The 21,416-nt window shown below is 35.4% G+C and overlaps 1 protein-coding gene across 8 annotated transcripts in view; it reads left to right on the top strand.

The window, feature by feature from the left end:
* The window catches only part of KIAA1328, a gene marked incomplete at its 5' end in the record, with an annotated part of 323,665 nt that overhangs the window by 189,996 nt on the left and 112,253 nt on the right, over positions 1-21,416 (top strand). For 5 of the 8 annotated variants that reach the window (XM_082699511.1, XM_082699513.1, XM_082699515.1 and 2 more), the window contains 2 exons: positions 5,866-6,539; positions 14,398-14,505. In XM_082699511.1, the coding sequence (XP_082555637.1) occupies positions 5,866-6,539; positions 14,398-14,505 (782 nt within the window). The remainder of the gene's footprint in view (positions 1-5,865; positions 6,540-14,397; positions 14,506-21,416) is intronic. The other 3 variants (XM_082699512.1, XM_082699518.1, XM_082699517.1) reach the window with 1 other exon arrangement.

Here is a 21,416-nt window from a genome sequence, read left to right as displayed (position 1 = left end):
TTTAGCATAGTACACAGTAAACTCTGAGTTAAGAATGGCCAAAGTGACAGGGTTTTCTGGGAGCATGTTATGCATTCAGTGGCCAGTGGAGGTAAACATTTAGAGCCAAGTTTTCTCATGAGAAAGAATTTGCAGAAAGTTGTCTTCCCTAACCTTCGTTTTTCATTTTGCATCTCAGTTCTTTAAAGATTATTTTGAATTACAGGGGCACCTGTGTGGCTCAGTCGGCTAAGCTTCTGCCTTTGGCTCAGGTCATGATCTCAGGGTTCTAGGATCATGTCCCACATCAGGCTCCCTGCTCAGTTGGGAGTCTGCTTCTCCGTCTTCCTCTGCCTCCTACCCCTGTTCATGCTCTGCTCTCACTCTCTCTTGCTCACTGAAATGAATAAAATCTTTTTAAAAATTTAAAAAGTAAAAAGTAAAAACTATTTTGAATAATTGAAAGGTATTGGTTTCACCAAGCATTTAATAAAAAAGATATCTTAATGGGTAATAAGCATATGTTAAATACTATCATTACATATCAGGAAAATGCAAAATAAAATCGTAGTGAGATTTCACTACACACCAGATTGGCTTAAAGTAAAAACATACTATCAATGTGGGCCTATCCCTGTGCTTTAATAAAACCACTTTTTTTGGACCTAAAAAAAAAAAGTGTTAGTGTGAATGTGAAACAACTGGGATTCTTTAGTGTGCTGATGCAGATAGATGTAAAATAGAATGACCGCTCTGGAAGACTTATTGGCTATTTCTAATAAAGTCAACCACATGTCCTACCCTATGCCCAAGAGAAATAAATACATGTTTCTAGAAAAAAAGACTTGTATAAAGGGGCATCTGGGTGGCTCAGTTTGTTAAGCATATGACTCCTGATTTCTGCTCAGATCATGATCTCACAGTCATGAGATCAAGCACCGCATTGGGCTCCGTGCTGGGCATGCAGCCTGCTTAGGGTTCTCTCTCTTCCTCTGCCTCTGCCCCTCTCCCCTTAAAAAAAAAAACTTGTATAAGAGATTGCTAGCAACTTTATTCATAGTAGCCCTAAACTAGGAGCAACCTAATCCAATAAGAGAATGAATAAACGAATTTTGCTATATTCATACAATGAAATACTATGTAGCAATAGAAAAGAATTATATATTAATACAGGTAACAACATGAAGGAAGTTCAACATTATGTTGAGCTTAAGAAGCAAGCCTCAGGGGTGCCTGGGGGGCTCAGTCAGTTGAGTGTCTGACTCTTGATTTCAGCTTGGATCATGATCTCATGGTTGGTGAGACTGAGTCCCTCGTTGAGCTCTGCACTCAGCTCAGAGTCTGCTTAGGATTCTCTCTCTCCTCTTCCTCTGCCCTCCCCATGCTCTGCCACTCACTCATGCTCACTCTCATAAATGAATAAATAAAGTCTTAAAAAAATAAGTCAGCCACAAAAGAGTAGCATACATTATGATTCCATATATGAGGCTAAAATAGGCAAAACTGATCTGTGGTCATAGAACTGAGAATAATGGTTACCTCTGGAAATGTAAAGATGTTGGTTTGAAGGAAAGGAAAAGTGAATTGGAGGAAATTGGAGGGGAAGACAAACCATGAGAGACTGTGGACTTTGAGAAACAAACTGAATGTTTTGCCGGGGGGGATAGGTGAGTCTAGTGGTGGGTATTAAGGAGGGCACGTATTGCATGGAGCACTGGGTGTGGTACATAAACAATGAATTTTGGAACACTGAAAAAAAAAGATGTTGGATTGACTAGAAAGGGCACAAGGAACTTTTTGGGGTAATGATTACATGGATATAGGCAAATGTAAAAATTTATCAAGCTGTACACATAATATGTGCATTTTAGTATATGTAAATTGTGCCTCCATTAAAAAAAATCTATTGGTTCCTAAATTAGTGTTATATATCTGAAAAATTCATATCAAACCCATATGCCAGAGACAGCAGTTTGGGATTTGTTAGTTTAAGCCTTCGTTACAAGAAGTTACATTTGTAAACATCTCATAGAAAGCATAGAGCAGCAAACTCCAAAAAGAAAAACACATCTGTTTCATTCAGGCCCATTGTGACTTCCATGTGTCCCAGAGGCAATATTTGTCTCTAATAAAATAACTTAATTTCTTATATTCAAATTCTAACAGGCAGTTTTCTCTTTCTTCTCTCTCCCTTTTCCTTAGTAGCACATAATACAGCCTAATCGTGGATTCTGGTTTTCATTTCTAATTTTCTGTGACCCATAACCCAACTTGACTTTATCTACTTGATCTGATACAGTTAGCCCCTAGTCACTATGTGTACGCCCAGTGCTATATGTCCCGAGGTGTAAATATAGCCCCTGACCTCAAGAATCATTGAGGCAGAGAAGTCCATGATAACAACAGTAGTAATAATTATAATAGGAAACATGGTTTGAATACTGACTTTAGGTTAGGCAGTATCCAAAGCGCGTTACATGAATTACCTCATCTAGTATCACAACAACCCTAAGAGGCAGTGCAAGATGTCAGGGTAAGACTGACATCTTTTGTATGAGGACAGAGATGAAGAACCTCTCTGTTATCTCAAGCATTTCAACTCCGGCCCAACCTGCGATCCTCACTGCAGCAAAATAAAGCTGGATAACAGAACTCATTCTTTCCCCCCCGCCCCAAACTCATTCTTTTTAGAGGTAATCTGCTGTACCTGCACCTGTCTCTTGGAGATCTTACCTGACCCCCCCAACCACCACACACACACCCCATAATGTTCTCCTTGAAAAAAGTTAGGGTAAATGTAAGAGGTTTTTTTTTCCTTTTTGTAAAATAGTACCCTTATAAATTGGCACCTTTACTCACTGCCTGTCTGACCACCATGTTCAGTTTTGAGGTAGAAGCTGTCTTTAATCCCTGTTTTACTGGTGAGAAAACTGAGGGTCAGGCAAGTTGAATAATGTGCTTTGTTTGTTTTGAATTGCTGTGTAACAAATTACTACAAATTTACTGGTTTACTACACACACACATTTATTATCTCACAGTTTCTGTGGGTCATGAGTCAGGCACAGGTTAGTTGGGGCCTCTGCTCAGGGTCATAGAAAACTGCAGTCAAGGTGACAGTTGGGCTGTGTTCTCATCTGGAGCTCTAGGTCCCCTCAACTAACGTGGCTGCTGGCAGAATTTAGTTCTTGCATCTGCATGAGAGATGCACCATTTTTGCATCTTTTTACTGGCTGTTAGGTGGAAACTGCCTTCTGCTCCAGAAGTCATTGCCACATGACCCCCTTCATTGGTCCTCCCACATCATGTTAGCTTATTTCTTCAAGCCCACTCTCTAACATTAGGGAGGGCACCAGACCCTTTTTTAAAGGACTCCTTAATTAGGTCTGGCCCATATAAGGTAATCTCCTTTTTGTTAATTCAAAATCAGCTGAAGAGGAGAAGCCCTAGTTGAATCTGTAACATCCTTTTGGCCATTTACTGTAGCATAATAATGGGATTCATATCTCATCATGTTCACAAAGTCTACCCACACTCAAGGGAGGAGATAATACAAGGTGGGTAAATCACGAGGTCAGGAATTTTGGGGACCGTCTTAGAATCCTGCCTACCAACATGCACAGTCAACTATCAGGTAATTGGCAAAGCAGTATTCTCTTTAAGCAGAGTATTTATCAAAATCATTACGTTGAACTGCCTCAAAAACAAAAAAAAGTTAACTACCAAAAAAATTTTTATATTCCAAATACCTGACATTTATGAATAATTTAATAATTAGTACCATTAACAGAAGTATCAGCTATGTCAATACCTAAAAATGCACATATGTAAGGAGCAAAAATAAGACGATAAAATAATTCATATGTGCCATTGTTATGTTGCTAATACATGAATTAGGAAATATATGATAATGTTAAATAGCTGATTTAAGTTTCCGGGCCTTTAAAATATTTACCTGTCATTTTAAAAATATAATGATTCTCTAAAAAGATAGCTTACCAAACAAAATAGCAGATGATAAATGTTAAATATTGTTTTGACAGTAAGTGCTACAGAAGTTCAGAGTAGGGGAGATTAATGTGGACTAGAATTTCCCTTTAGTTGTAAAATAAGGTTAACTTTTTTATGAGGTAGTTTGTCATAAATTTTGCCCTAGGACTAGTTTCTTTTCTGGAGCTTGCAACCTATTCAGTGTCATCTGCTCAGTGTAAAGGATTACGTGGCCCAGAAGTGGTGGCTCATTCTCAGTTGAATAGAACTCCTTTAGTATTGCTGTAGAAACTCAAAATCTTCCAAGTCATTGTAATATCAGAAGATAGGAAACATGGTGTTCCTGTGTATCTGTTGACGCTTTTTTTTTTTAAGATTTTATTTATTTATTTGACAGAGATCACAACTAGGCAGAGAGGCAGCCAGAGAGAGAAAGGGGGAGGCAGGCTCCCCACTGAGCAGAGAGCCCGATGTGGGGTTCAATCCCAGGACCCTGGGACCATGACCTGAAGGCAGAGGCTTTAACCCACTGAGCCACCCACATACCCCTGTTGATGCTTTTTACCAGTCAGTTCATCATTTTCAACTATTGCAAAGTTAATTGGCAGGATTTTTTTCTACCTTCTGCTAGGGATCGCAATTATTCATTTATTCCATGTCTCCAGAATAAGATAAACATCTCAACTATTTATGAGTTCTAATTTTAAAAAGAGGTTGTGGTAGACTGAATAATGCCCCCCCCCAATATACCCATGTCCTAATTCCTGGAACCCATGAATGTCTCTTTATATGACACAAGGGATTTTATATGACAAGAGACTTTATAGATGTGATTAAGTTAATGATCTTGAGATTAGGAAAGTATCCAGGATTATCTGGGTGAGCCCCATGTTATCAACAATCCTATAAGAGAGACAAAGGAGGAATCAGATGCCCCCACGATACAGATCAGTGGTTCTCAAAGTATGATCCCAGGCAAACAGCATCAGTATCATCTGGCAACTGGCTAAACATGCAGCTTCTCCAGCTCTGCTCCAGACTTCCTGAATGCGAAACTCTGGGGATGAAGCCCAGCAGTTCACATTTAACAGTTCCTCCAGGTGATTCTGATACATGCTAATGTTTGAGAATCACTGGTATAAACTAAGTTTTGCTCTCCCTGATAGAACAGGCCTGAGGCTAAAATACTGGGAAAGCTCACTCTATTGGCCTGCCAAAGGTAATTTGCAACTACTTCCTTCCTGCATGAGTTGTATCAGGCTATAATCACTTGGACAGCTTAATTGAAAAATCACTTATGTTTATAGCTGAAATTAAATATGTTTTGTATTTAAATAACTGCTTTTGATTAGAATCATATTTTTGGGGAAGTGCTTCATTTTATTTGTGTGCTGTAAATATATTCATAAAAACTCGTCAAATTTCTAGCGGTAACTAACATCCTATTCAGTATAAGATGAAATGTTTTGTATCAAATTTCACTGTGTGTAATGGACAGAGTGTATTAGAAGGGGTATTTAAGGTGGCTGAGTAGATTTCTTCGCTTAGTATTTGAAAGTAAACATTGTAAGACATTAGCATTTAATGTTTTTGCCTCTTCTCAAAGTTGATTTTATGTAACCCCCATCATTTGCAACTCCTGTTGTCTTGCTTAAGCAGCAAATAGCAACACTTTCTTTTTCTCATCCTTATGGATTTACTGAAATATAGATTGTTTGAAAATGGTTTTAGCTTTGTGGCGCATGTCTGTTCAGCTGTGTGAATATGATCGTTTTTTTATTTAAGAAGACAAAACAACAACTCTGTTTTGTTAAACATATATCAGTGATTTCTGAAAAGCAAAAAGAACCCATTTCACTGTGCTCTTATCTGACAAATGATCTTTCGGTTCCTTTTAGGCATCCAATAGGAAAAGCACTCTTCAGTCTTCAGCTATGGAACTAGATGGTTCCTACTTGAGTGTAGCCAAATCACAAACCTGCTATCAAACCAAGCAGAGACCTAAGTCTACAAACCAGGACTCCGCTTCAGAAGCCCTTCTGGATTTTAGGAATAATTCTTTGAAACCAGCAGACTTTCATTATCCCGAAACAGACCTAGACAGGGTGCCGTCAGAGACCAGAACATGTGATTATGGATCCCCAGGGAGAAAACTAGCAGATGCAGTCCCTACAGAGAAGGTTCCACCAGCGGAATTGAAGATGAAAGAATGCCAAACCCTGAAGCCTATTCCATCCAGTCAGTGTTGTGGTCATAGACTTTCTGAAAACGCAGATCCTATTCCTGAAAGCCATCCTACACACATAGCCCCTCAATATTCCAGAACACATCCAGAATCATGCAGTTATTGTGGGCTTTCCTGGACATCCCGGATGCATGGTCAAGGGACACAGCAGTCTAGTGAAACTGATGTCAAAAAGCAACTCTCAGAAAATAGAAGGCACCAACTTATGCTTCAGAAAATGGAGCTAGAAATTGAAAAAGAGCGCCTTCAGCATCTGCTGACCCAGCAGGAGACAAAGCTTCTCCTAAAACAGCAGCAGCTTCATCAGTCTCGACTGGATTATAATTGGTAAGTCTTGCTTATTCTTTGAGCAGTGTCTATAGCTTAAAGTTACTATTGTGCTACTGTAACACTTGCGAAGGAACAGAGGTTTCTCAGGGGCGTGGCTTGCTCAAGATGCATACTTACTAGGACAACTAAATAAATTCCACTACCTGCTTTGGAAGACTTGGAAGATTACCTTGTCTTCCAGAATGTTAGCTTAAAATATCTACTTCTTAGTGGTCCATTGTCATTTTTACTGGACGCCAAAGAGAATATATTTTTTTAAAGGATATGATTGTATAAAAACCCTTTGTTGTTTGTGGTCATTATAGAGAATATTGGGCATTAAGTAAAAAATTGAGACTTCAGGATATGGAATCAAATTGTGAAGCAGAGTGATTGACTATTACCATTCCATATTTATGTCTATCCACCATAATATAAAATATAACAAATGATAGGAACCTTTTCATTTCAGCCTTTTCTCATCATGAAGCATAACCTATTTGATAACCAATTCTTCTAACTTTACCCACATTTAAACTCTTCCTCCCTTAAGGATTCTTCCCTAAGAATAATGTTTCAAAAACTAAATTGGTATTTTGAGATTATATAGCTCAGCATAGTTTTCCATGCAGCATCATAAAGTTGGCCATCTTAATTTATTCAAGCAAAATTATTAATAAGCAGACATAGTTATATTTTAAACACAATGCTTTATTATGTTATTTAACATATTTGACATATTCCACCAGTGGAGTTAAAGATGAAAGAATGTTAAAATAACATATTTTAAACATGATATGTCATTTATGTCTTTAAAAAATAAATTACAAGTTGTCATAGGGAAGGGCTTGTATAAATATAGATAGATAGATATAGATAGATAGATATGGAGATATATATATCCCTGTCATTTCCTTCTTTTTTTTTTTTTAAGATTTTATTTATTTATTTGACAGAGAGAGATCACAAGTAGGCAGAGAGGCAGGCAGAGAGAGAGAGGAGGAAGCAGGCTCCCTGCTCCCACCCAGGCGCCCCATGTCATTTCCTTCTTGATCAAGCTATTTCCCCATTTGTACACACTCATACATGCTATATAGACACACTTAGTATGAATGTCATTTTCTTTTACTTCTTAATTTTCTCTCACTTAAAAATTCTGCCTAATATTTTTTAGATTCTAATTTCTTTGAGAGCTCATCTTGACATTTTTCCATTGGTGTAATACTTTCTTGGAACCAGAAATGCTCTTCCTCTTTCTCTTCATTCGTGGTCAGACAGTTCTACTCTTCATTGTCAAAAGCTGGGGGCTTTTAATGTAACTGAAAATGCAGGCTCTTATAACAAGATTGTCACCAAACGCCCAAGGTTGCTTCAGTTTTATGACCCCAGTCTCTAATCCTCCAGTTAATGTGTAGTCTCTCCTAAGAATGTTATTTAGCAAACATTATGGAATGCCTGTGATATGTGAGAAATGGTTCTAGGCACTTAGGATAGAAAAGTGAATCAAATGTGGTCTTTAAAGAGGGCACAGACCAGCAGGGGAGAATGGATAATTTTGGAATAGGTTTCATGTTCATTTGAACAGCACTATTTATTGAAATAATGCTACATGATGATGGTAAATAGACATTGTGTTCATCTAAAAGCACTATTTATTAAAATAATGCTGCATAACGACAATAAAGTCTTTATTGTTCTCTTGATCATCCTAGCTTATAGATGAGAGAGCTGTGAAACAATTTTTGAGCATGTTTTATTTACGTATAAATTGCAAAAGTTTATACATATTTATAGAGCTCTTACAAACTTTTTATTTTGAAATAATTAGGGATTGACAGGAAGTTGTGAAAATAGTAGAGGTTCCCCTCCAGTTTCTCCCAATGGCTATGTCTTACATAATTATAATGCAATGTCAAAATGAGTAAATTAACATTGGTACAATGTGTGTGTCTAGATCTGTGCCATTTTAATCACATGTGTAGACTTGCATAACCACCACAGCAGTCAAAATATAGAATTATTTTATCGCTATCAAGATTTCCTTTTTACTACCCTATTTGAGCTGCCCACCCTTATCTACCCCCACTAACCATTGGAACCCACTAATCTATTGTTTATATCTGTAATTTAGGCATTTCGAGAATGTTATATAAATCGTACAGTGTGTGTACTTTTGATATTGGCCTTTTTCACTCAGTATGATGTTCTTAAGATCCTTCTAGGCTGTTACATATACTGTACCTTTTGATTGCAGAGTCATAGTCCATGGTATGGTTATACCATGATCTGTTTAAACATTTATCTATTGAAGGACAACTTGGTTTTTTGGCCTGTTACAAATAAAGCAGCTATGTACATTTTTATACAAGTTTCCATGTGGACTAAGATTCTCACTTTTACAAATTAAAGCTAGCACTGTGATTGCTAGATCATATGATAAGTGTATATTTGGTTTAAAAAAGACTAAATCTGCATTTAGCTTATATATTTATTATATCATACTTCTTCACCAGCAATGTATCAGGGACTTTTTCCCTACATCCTTACCAGCATTTGGAATAGTCACAAATTTTTTATTTTGCCTGTTGTAATCTGTATATAATGATATTTTGTTGTGGTCTTAATTTGAATTTCTCAAATGATAATGATACTGAAAATCTCTTCATTTGCTTGTTTGCCCTTCTTCCATCTTTTTGGGTAAATTGTCTCTTTTGTCTTCATTCTTACTGGATTGCTTAAGGTTTGTTTGTTTTTTTACTGTTGAATTTTGAGAGCTTTTTATATATTCTAGATATGGCCTTTTTCAGATATGTGGATTGCAAATATTTCCTCCGATTCTGTAGCTTATTCTTTTAATCTATTAACAAGATCTTTCACATAACAAAAGGTATTAATTTTGATGAAGTTTAACTTATCAGTTTTTCTTGTAGATTATATAAAGTTTTTATCATGAATGTTTGTTGAATTTTCTCAAATCTTGTTTATGCATCAATTGATGTGATCGTGTGATTTTTTTTTAATTTAGCCTGATTATATGACAGATTACATTTACTGATTTTTAAATATTGCCCTAGTGTTGTATCTCTGAAAAATAAGCCCCATTTGATTATAGTATAAAGTACTTTTTATATATTATCAAATTCCATTTACTAGTATTTTGTTAAGGGCATTTGCATCAATATTGGTCAGAGATTTTGGTCTTTTTTTTGGTACTATCTGTGTCTAATTTTGTTATCAAGATAATACTGGTCTCATTTATTTCATTCATTTCTCTTATCATTTTCCTCCTTGTGCTTGCTTTGGATTTATCTTGCTCTCCTATTTTTAAATTTCTTAAGGTGGGAGCTTAGATTACTGATTAGAGACTTCTTTTCTGGTGGAAGAATTTACTGCCATACATTTCTGTCTCAGCAGTTAAGTAGGTCTCACAAGTTTTGGTATGTTCGTGTGTTCACTTAGTATAATGTTCTTCTAGGTTCATCCATTGTGTTGCAACTGTCTAGATATTCTTCTTTCTCATGACTGAATTTTACATATGTGTATATATGTTATGTTATATTATATTATATTAATATTTATTTATTACATATATAAGATATTATAGATATATCTTTTTAAATCCATTTGTTGACAGGCACTTAGGTTGTTTTCATTACAAGTAACAGTGCAATGAACATGGGAGTAAAGCTATCTCTTCAAGATACTAACTTCATTTCCTTTAAATAGATATCCAAAAGTAGGATTGCTGGATCTTACAGTTGTTCTATTTCTAGTTTTCTTGAGAAATCTTCACACTGCTTTTTAATAGTGGCTGTACTAACTTACATTCCCACTAACAGTGTATAGGGATTCCTTTTCTCCATATCCCGCCCAACGTTTATGTTTTTTTTCCTTTTGATCAAAGCCAGCCTAACAGGTGTGAAGCAATATCTCATTGTAGTTTTGATTTGTATTTCCCTAACAGTTAGTGATGTTGAGCATCTTTTCATGTACCTGTTAGTCACTTGTTTGTCTTCTTTGGAAAAATGTCTTTTCAGTGCCTCTTCCCATTTTTCAATTGGGTTGTTTGGTTTTTTGCTAGTGAGTTTTGTAAGTTCCTTGTATATTTTGAGTATTAACTTCTAATCACCCTTATCATATATATAATTAACCCCATATCATATATATAATTTCCAAATATTTTCTCTCATTCCATAGGTTGCCTTTTCACTTTTATTATTTATTTTGCTGTGCAGAAGCCTTTTATCTTGATGTGGTCCCACTTATTTTTGCTATTGTTGCCTGAGCTTTTGGTGTCAAATCCAAAAAACCATTGCCAAGACCAATGTCAAGGAACTTATTCCCTGTTTTCTTCCAGTAGTTTTACAATTTCAGGTCTTAGATTTAAGTCTTTAATCCAGTTAAGATTAATTTCTTATTCTAAGTGTTTTGTTGTTTTTGATTCATTTGTAAGTGTATAGAAATGCAACTGATATTTGTATGTTGATTTTGTATCCTGCAAATTTAGTGAATTCATTCATTAGTTCTAACAGTTCTTTGGTGGCATCTTCATAGTTTTTTCTAGATAAGATTGTGTCACCTGCAAACAGATGATTTTACTTTTCTTTCTTATTGGGATATCTTTTATTTCTTTTTCTTGCCTAATTACTCTGGTTGGTACTTCCAATATTATGTTGAATAAAAATGGGAAGAATAGATATCCTTGTCTTGTTCTTCATCTTACAGAAAAGTTTTCAACCTTTCACCATTAAATATGATATTAGTAGTGAGCTTGTGATATATGGCCCTTGATTATATTGAGGTATGTTCTTCCTAAGTTCTTGAGACCTTTATCATGAAAGGATGTTAAATTGTGCTAAATGCTTTTCCTGCATTTATTGAGATGATCCAGGATTTTTAATCCTTTATTCTATTAATGTGATAAAATCCATTTGATAGTATTTTGTTGAGAATTTATTTCATTTATATTCATTAGAGATATTGACTATTTTTTTTCTTTGTAGTGTCCTTAACTAGCTTTGGTATTAGGCTAATGCTGCCTTATAGAATGAGTTTGGGAGTGTTCCTTCCTATTGGATTTTTTGGAAGAATTTTATTTTATTTTATTTTTAAAGATTTATTTTACTTTAGAGAGAGATAAAATGGGTGTAGAGGACTGAGGGAGAGAGGGAGGGAAAGAGAATCCTTAAGCAGACTCTGTTGTATTCAGAGCCCCACGTAGGACTGTCTCACAACCCTGAGATCATAACCTGAGCCGAAACCAAGAGTCAGACACTTAACTGACTGCACAAACCAGATGCCCCGGAAGAATTTTAGAAGGATTTGCATTAATTCTTCTTAAAATGCTTAGCATAATTCACCAATTAAACTCTTCAGCCCTGGATTTTTCTTTGTTGGAAGGTATTTGGTCACTTATTTAATCTCCTTAGTCATTTTTGGTCTGTTAAGATTTTCTGTTTCATTATTTAGTCTTGGTAGGTAGTATATGCCTAGGAATTTATCATTTCTTCTAGGCTATCTGATATTTTGGCATGCAACTGTTTATAGTAGACTCTTATGATCCTTTGTAATTCTGTGCTGTCAGTTATAATTTCTTCTCTTTCATTTCTGATTTAAATATTTGAGTCTTCTCTCTAGTTCTTCTTAGTTTATCTAAAAGTTTGTTAATTTTGCTATTCTCTCAGAAAACCAGCTTTTAGTTTCAGTAACCCTGTTATTTTTCTGGTCTCTATTTCTGCTCTGGTCATTATTATTATCTTCCTTCAACTAACTTTGGCCTTAGTTTGTTTTTCTTCTTATGGTTCCGTGAGGTGTAAATATAGGTTATTTATTGGAGATCTTTCTTTTTTCTTAATGTAGACATTAACACTATAAATTAACACTATAAACTTCCTTCTTAGAACTGTTTTTGCTGCTGGGACGCCTGGGTGGCTCAGTTGGTTGGACGACTGCCTTTGGCTCAGGTCATGATCCCACAGTCCCGGGATCGAGTCCCGCATCGGGCTCCCAGCTCCATGGGGAGTCTGCTTCGCTCTCTGACCTTCTCCTCGCTCATGCTCTCTCTCACTGTCTCTCTCTCAAATAAATAAGTAAAATCCTTTTTTTTTTTATTTAAAGATTTTTATTTATTTTTTTTTTATTTACTTGAGAGAGAGAGAGAGAGTGAGAAGGTGAGAGAGGAGAAGGTCAGAGAGAGAAGCAGACTCCCCATGGAGCTGGGAGTCCGATGCGGGACTCGATCCCGGGACTCCAGGATCATGACCTGAGCCGAAGGCAGTCGTCCAACAACTGAGCCACCCAGGCGTCCCAGTAAAATCTTTAAAAAAAAAAAAAAATGTTTTTGCTGTATTCCATAAGTTTTAGTACATTGTGTTTCTATTTCCATTTGTTTCAAGATGTTTTTTGGTTTCCCTACTGATTTCTTCTTTCACTCATCAATTGTTCAGGAGTATATTGTTTAATTTCCACTTATGTGTGAATTTTCCAACTTTCCTCCTGTTTCTTATTGACTTCTAGTTTTATTCCATCGTGTTTGGAAAAAGTATTATTTCAGTCTTTTTAAATTTGTTAAGAGTTGTTTTGGAAAATGTAGTATTTATATCTGAAAAGAATACATATTCTGCTGCTGTTGGATGGAATGTTCTGTATCTGTCTAGTAGGTCTTTTTCATATAAAGTATATTCAAGTGTAGTGTTTCTTTGATGTTTGGATAATCTATCCATTGTTAAAAGTGTGGTTTTGAAGTCATCTATTATTGTATTGTTGTTTATTTCTCCCTTCAGATGTGTTAGTATTTGCTTAATAAATTTAGGTGCCACAGTGTGAAGTACATATATATTTACAATTGCTAATATACTCTTGATTACTCAACCTTTTATTATTATATAGTGATTTTGTCTCTTTTTACAATTTTTGATTTGTCAGTTTTGTCTGGTATAAGTAGAGCTACCCCTCCTCTCTGAACTTACCTACTGCCTAACTATATGTCACTACCAAATATTATTATTAAATTTTAAGTTCTCAGAGGGTAGTTAATCTGCACATTTTTCTTTGTATATTACTGTGCATAGTTAGTTGTAGTTATAAGAGTGTCTTTGACAATGGAAATGATACTGTTTTAATAATAGTTTTCCCTTTTTGTGGTTTTATTTCATGGTTAAAGAATATACTTTACAGATTTCATTTCTAAAACTGAACCAGCAAATATTTCTAAAAAATTTAGAAAGATGGGTAGAAAAGGTCACATATTATGTGCCAGTAATTAATTGCCACTCAGACTTCTGGTAGAACATGCTAATTTCTTTATTTGCCTTCCCTCCTCAGTACATCAAAGATTGGGCTAAGTTAGCATTGTTGGATAGAATTTCTCCCAGTTTTGGCAGGGCAAGGGACATTTTTCTGTGATCCTGAGAAAACACATTGGTCAGTGAGAGGGAGGCCCAGCTTTTTGAACTGTCAATATGGGAAGTAGTTTCCTCCTATGAATATATTGGGCAGGGTCAATGATATTTGATGTTATCAGAACTCCCATGAAGACTCTTGTGATCAAAATGCACTTGCTTAGGAATGAATAGAGAGAAACTTAAAATTTCTAGAGAGGGAACTTAAAGTACTCCTAAAGCATTTATAATGTTGACATTCTGAATGTTATTCTGACCAACTCAGTCTTCCCTAGCTCCTCTATAAATAAAGAAAATTTAAGTTCCTGTAAAATGAATTTGTGTTTATTTTATTTTATTTATATCATGTGTGTATTTAGGAAGTACCCATTTATTTTGACAGATTGAGTTTTAATTTGAAAATAATCTCTGGAGGTCTAGCTGAAAGGTTACCATTCAGTGTCAGGATTAGAAATTCTCTAAATTTACTTTTTCAGGTTAAGAACTCAAGCTGCATTTAAGTCAAGAGAACTCCTTGCTGCTAAAGAGTTTACCAAACCCCGAGAGTTCAATCTGGATATGAATGGGGATGACTCTGGACCAAGGTAAACCTGACTGACGGGTGAAAGCAAGAACATGTAGGACACAGATATTAAGGATATGTTTGGTATCTATTTATAGCTTTCTACAGGTCCAGGTTTCTGATAATAAGAATAAATACATTCTCACTATAAAATTTTTAAAAATATAGGGGAGTGTAAAGAAGAAAATAAAAATCATTCATGGTCCTACCATTCAGAGATAATCCTTTGAACCTTCTCCCCCTTTCTTTCTTTCTTTTATAATATATCCTATATTGAGTAATGGGAGCTATGCTTATGAAGAATTTTAATTATGCTTTTTTTCACTGAATCAGTATTTTCTGATACCGTAATTTATTTTATGAAAAGTTGATACTAATTTATTCAACAAATATTTATTATCTGACATATTTTTCTATGTTGCCCTAGTATTGTATAATCCAGGCTTATACTATTATAAATGTGCCTTGAAGAATATTTCTATGAATAAATTTTTTACTTTGTCTCTATCTTTGTCTTTGATATAGATTCTATAACTGAAACTACTGACTCAAAGTATATGAATCCTTTTAAAATCCTTGATTCACATTATCCAGTTGCTTTCCATAAAAGTTAAATCAGTTTTTACCACCAGAGCTGTGTTTGAGAATTCTCTTTTCATGAAATTTGAAGAATTTGTGGCCATTATTTTTTCAAAAACTTTTTTTGCCTATTCTCTTTCTTCTTTCCTTTTTGTATTTCATTTACAGGTATATTAGGCCTTTAAGGAAGTCCTTGACTCTTCTAATTTTTTTTCTTTATTCTTCATAGTGGATAATTTTTATTGATCTGTCTCAAATTCATCAACTCTTCTGTTATTTCCAGACTGCTTTTAAGCCTGTAGAATGATTTATTTTTATTTAGATAATGGATTTTTTTAGTTTTAGGCTTTCCATTTGGATCTTTGTTTAAATTTTCTATTTCTCTGATGAACTTTCCTTTTTTATTCATTACAAGTATATTTTTCCTTTAAAATGCTTTTCTCCAATTCTAACACCTGAATCATCTTGGGGTTTGTCTCACTGGTCAACTTTTCTCTTGAGTATTGGTCATTTGTACATTTGTACATTCCTTTGTACATTTAGCAAATTTTTTTTATTGTTTCCTAGTATTGTGAATGACTCTGGAATTCAATTATAAACCTTCTAAACAATGTTAATTTTTATATGGTAGCAAGCAGTTTACTTAACTGAATTCAAATTGCAAGCTCTGTTTCCCTTGAGCAACAGTGAAAATCACTGCTGAGCTCTTTTAATTGGGGCAGATATTTGAGTCTGCCCTATTTGCAGGTAGTTCAGGGGTCAGCCACAACTGGCAGGGTTGTTACACAGAATTTGAGGCTTTTGGTCTTTCTCTCTTACCTCTCCAGAATTTTTCTCTTTTCATGTGCTTTGGTCAGCTCAGACTCTGTCCTCTGGTTCTTTAAGATTGACCTTCAGCTGAAAGCCATTAAAAAAAAAGAAAAAAAAAAAAGAAGAACTCTCCCAGTGCCAGTCTTTTTTCAAGTCCTGATCCTCTTCCAGTTTCTGCTTGTTTTCAATGACTCTTCAGTGCTTCAAGTTTGGTTTTTGTTTTGTTTTGTTCTGTTTTGTTTTTGTTTTTTCTTCCCAGTGTTTTAATTGTTAACTATGGGAGTTTGGTCCTATAGAAACTACTCATCCAGTGTAAAAAAACCTAAGAATTCTCATTTCAGACAATTCTGCCATCTTTTAATTTTGGTAAAATATACAGAATGTACCATCTCAGCCATTTTTTAGTGTACAGTTCAGTAGTACTAAGTATATTCACATTTTTATGTAACCAATCTCCAGAACTTTTTTATCTTGCAAAATTGAATCACCATACCCATCAAACTGCTCTACATTTCCTCTCCCAGTAGGGAGCACCTGACAACCACCTTTCTACTGTCCATTTCTATAAGTTTGACTACTCCATTACTTCATATAAGTGAAATCATACAGTATTTGTCTTCTTATGACTTGCTGTAATTTATTTTTTATTTAATTTTTACTGTTTGATATCAAGCACATGGATAGTTTAAAAACTCCACTAGTTCAACAAGGCTTATGCAAAATAGCAGCCTCCTCTGCAGTGGAGAAGCAGTACTCCCAATTTTCACTCTTCAGGGAGAAGAAGTTTTGACTGTTTTAGATGTTTCTTCTTTTATCTGTTTCTTCTAGCATTATATCCACATTTCTGAAAAACAGACTTCTGTAGGCATTGAGTACTAGCTTTCTTCTATGAAAGATGGTGACTTAGCTCTCACAGATAACCATCTGTTGGCTTTCTCCCTCTCTCCTCGCATGTCCTCACATTTCTTCCTTCTCACCTCCTTTCCTTTTCCACTTCCCCCCAATATACATACCCATACACGGGTGTAAAAATAATATTTCCCTTTTCCCTTCATTCTGTCCTTGCAATATAGCTATATCATAAGATGGTTACAATAAGATTGTATCTATTTTATACACAGCAGGTCCATGTACTATATGATTATTAAATTTAATTTACATATAATTGTTTTCTTTAGAGCTTAGAAATACCTTATTTAATTTTCTGTGTACTCGTTGATTTGTTCATTCATTCAAATATTTATAAAGTTTCCTGCCAGGTATTAGACACATTCTAAACTTTGGGGGATGTAGCAATGCACAAAAGAAAAATTTCTGACCTTGCACAATTTACATTCTCACATCTTATAATTCCCAAACTCACCCAGAAAGTTTAATTCTCTGAATATATTTAAACACATTAGTTATTCTATCATGTCTTCATTACATTCTTTTGCTGCTTTATTCCCTTCTTTCTTCTTTATTTTTTGGTTTTTTAAGATATCCCTCCTGGAGCCCTCTGTAATCCTGCTTATATATTTACTTGCTTCCTTTAAATGCTGATAAGCCAGAAGAAGAAATTAACTCATACCTATAATCTCATCATCTAAAGAAAATATATAACTTCTAGATCTTATTTCTTTATGGTATATGATATGTATTATATTACATATTTTGTTTCATATCCAACTTTTTAAAATTCAAGTGTAGTTAGCATACAGTGTCATATTTGTTTCAGGTATACAAATAATGATTCAACAATTTTGTACATCACTCAGTGCTCATCAGCGTAAGCATACCCTTGATCACTTCGATCTACTTCACCCATCCCCCTACCCACCTCCTCTCCGGTAACCATCAGTTTGTTCGTATATTTAAGAGTCTGATTTTTGTTTGACTCTTTTTTCTTTGTTTGGTTGGTTTACTCCTTAAATTTCACATCTGAGTGAAATCATATGGTATTTGTCTTTCTCTGTCTGACTTATTTCACTTAGCATTATAGAATGCCCTCTAGTTCATCTGTGTTGTCATGAATGGCAAGATATCATTCTGACTGGGCGAGTGGGTGGCTCAGTGGGTTAAAGCTTCTGCCTTCAGCTTGGGGGATGATGTCAGGGTTCTGGGATGGATCCCAACATCGGCCTGTCTACTGAGCAGAGAGTCCGTTTCCCTTTCTCTCTCTGCCTGCCTCTCTGCCTACTTGTGATCTCTGTCTGTCAAATAAATTAAAAAAAAAAAAAAGATATCATTCTGACTAACTGATATTCGGGGGGGGGGTGCATGTGGGCACACGTGCACACACCCACACGCATCACATCTTTTTTTTTTTTTAATTCCAATATAATTAACATACAGCGTTAGTTTCAGGTGTACGTTATAATGATTCAGCAATTCTATACATTATTCAGTGCTTGTCAAGATAACTGTACTCTTAGTTCCCTTTACCTATTTTTACCCATTCCCCCACCCTTCTGTTCTATAGTTAAGAGTCTGGTTTGGGGTTTTTCTCTTTATTTTTCCTTTTCATTTGTTTTGTTTCTTAAATTCCACATATGAGTGAAATTGTGTGGTATTTCTCTTCTCTGATGGACTTAGTTCACTTATCATAATACTTTCTAGATCCATCCATGTTGTTGTAAATGGCAAGTTTTAATTATTTTTTATGGCTAAGAAATACTCCATTGTACATATATACCACATCCTTTTCCATTCATTTATAGATGGACACTTGGGTTGCTTCCATATCTTGGCTATTGTAAATAATGCTGCAATAAACACAGGAGTGTATGTGTCTTTTTGAAGAGATGGTTTTGTTTTCTTGAGGTAGATGCTCAATACTGAAATTACTGGATCATATGGGAACTCTATTTTTAATATTTTGAAGAAATTCCAGGGGCACCTGGGTGGCTCAGTGGGTTAAGCCTCTGCCTTCAGCTCAGGTCATGATCTCAGGGTCCTGGGATCGAGCCCCACATTGGGATCTCTGCTCAGCAGGGAGTCTGCTTCTCTCTCTCTCTCTCTCTCTGCCTGCCTCTCTGCCTACTTGTGATCTCTATCAAATAAATAAATAAAATCTTTAAAAAAAAAAAAAAAAAGAAAAAGAAAGCAAGAAATTCCAGACTGTTTTCTACAGTGGCTGTACCAATTTGCATTCCCACCAATGGTGGATGAGGGCCTCATTCTCTACTTCTTAGCCTATACGTGTTATTTCTTGTTTGTTTGTTTGTTTTTTAATTTTAGCCGTTCTGACAGATGTATGGTGATATCTCATTGTAATTTTGATTTTCATTTCCCTGATGATTAGTGTTGAGGATCTTTTCAGGTGTCTGTTGGCCATGTATGTCTTCTTTAGAAAAATGTCTATTCGGGTTCTCTACCCAGTTTTTAATTGGATTATTCAGTTTTGGGGGTATCAAATTCCATAAGTTCTTTATATATTTTGAATAGTAACCCCTTTAATAAGATGATTATATGATCTTTATTCTTTCTCTTATTAATGTGATGTATCACACTGATTAATTTGTGAATATTGAATCACTCTTGCATCCCTAGAATAAACCTTACTTTATAGAGGTAGATGATTTTTTAATGTAATATTGGATTTGGTTTGCTAATATTTTGTTGAGGATTTTTGCATCTATGTTTATCAGAGATATTGATCTATAATTTTTTTGGCTTTGGATCTTTTTTTGGTTTTGGTGTTTGTTTTTGGGAGGGGTGGGTTGTTTTGGTCTTTTTGGTTTCTTATAGTATCTTTACCTAGTTTTGGTATCTGGTAATCGTGGCTTCATAGAATGAATTTGGAAGCTCTCCTTCTTCTATTTTTTGGAATAGTTTGAGAAGAATAGGTATTAACTCTTCTTTAAGTGTTTGGTAGAATTAATCTGTGAAGCCATCTGTCCTGAACTTCGGTTTCTTTTTTTTCTTTAATTTTCTTTTTAAATTTCCTTTCAGTATTGCAGAATTCACTGTTTATGCACCACATCCAGTGCTCCATGCAATACGTGCCCTCCATAATAGCCACCACCAGGCTCACCCAACCCCCCACTCCCCTCCCCTCCAAAACCCTCAGTTTGTTTCTCAGAGTCCACAGTCTTTCATGGTTCATCTCTCCCTCCAATTCCCCCAAGTCACTTCTCCTCTCCATCTCTCTTGGGAGTTTTTTTTTTTTATTACTGATTGAATTTCATTGGCTAGAAATGGGTCTGCTCAACTTTTCTATTTCTGATTCAGTTTTGGATGTTTACATGTTTCTAGGAATTTATCTATTTCTTCTAGATTGTCCTGTTTGTTGGCCTATAACTTTTATAATTCTTTGTATTTCTGTAGTGCTGGTTGTTCTATCTCCTTCATTTCTGATTTTACTTATGTGAGTCTTTTTTTTTTTTTCTTAGTGAATCTGGCTAAAGGTTTATCAATTTTGTTTAACTGTTCAAAGAACCATCTCCTGGTTTCATTCAGCTGTTCTAATTGTTTCTTTAATCTCTGTTGCATTTATTTCTATTCTAATCTTTACCATTTCCTTCCTTCTGCTGGCTCTGGGTTTTGTTTGGTCATATTTTTCTAGCTCCTCTAGGTGTAAAGTTAGGTTGTTTATGTGAGATTTTTCTTGTTTCTTGAGATTGGCCAGTATTATAATCTTCCCTCTTAGAACAACTTTAGCTGTATCCCGAAGATTTTGGACTGCTGTGTTTTCATTTTCATTTGTCTCTCTATATATTTTTATTTCCTCTTTGATTTACTGGTTGACCCATTCATTGTTTAGTAGCATGTTATTTTTCCTCCATATATTTGTGTTCTTTCCTGATTTTTTCTTATGACTGGTTTCTGGTTTCATATTGTTGTGTTCAGAAAAGATGCATAATATGATTTCAGGGTTTGGGTTTTTTTTTTTTTTTAAGATTTTATTTATTTATTTATTTGCCAGAGAGAGAGAGAGAGAGAACGCAAGTAGAGCAGCAGGCAGAGGTAAAGGCAGAAGCAGGCACCCCACTGAGCAGAGAGCCCTAGGTGTGGGACTCGATCCCAGAACCTTGGGACCATGACCCAAGCCGAAGGCAGATGTTTAAGTGACTGAGCCACCCAGGTGCCCCGATTTCAGTATTTTTTTGGTGTAATGCGATCTATTCTGGGGAATGTTTCATGTATACTTGAAAAGAATGTATATTCTACTGTTTGGGGATAGAAAGTACTTTTTTTTTTTAAGATTTTATTTATTTATTTGAGAAAGACAAGGAACACAAGCAGGGGAGGTGGTAGAGGGAGAGGAAGAAGCATGCTCCCCACAGAACAGGGAGCCAAATGCTGGGCTTAAACCTAGGACACTGAGATCATGATCTGAGCCAAAGGCAGACACATAACCGACCGAGCTACTCAGGCACCTCAGGATAGAATATTCTGAATATATATGTTACGTTCATGTGGTCCAGTATGTAATATTCCAATTTACTTTTAGTTATACTTCGATAACTATAGATATACTATGATATATTTTGGATGTTTGGATTATCCTGGATTATCTGGGTGGGCCCAGTCTAATTACAAGCCCCCAAAAGTGGGTCCGTG

Source organism: Mustela nivalis, assembly GCF_964662115.1.
Source record: "Mustela nivalis genome assembly, chromosome: 14".
Classification (NCBI taxonomy): Eukaryota; Metazoa; Chordata; class Mammalia; order Carnivora; family Mustelidae; genus Mustela; species Mustela nivalis.
Note: the sequence above shows the minus strand (reverse complement) of the source record. Positions and strands in the feature narration are given on the sequence as shown.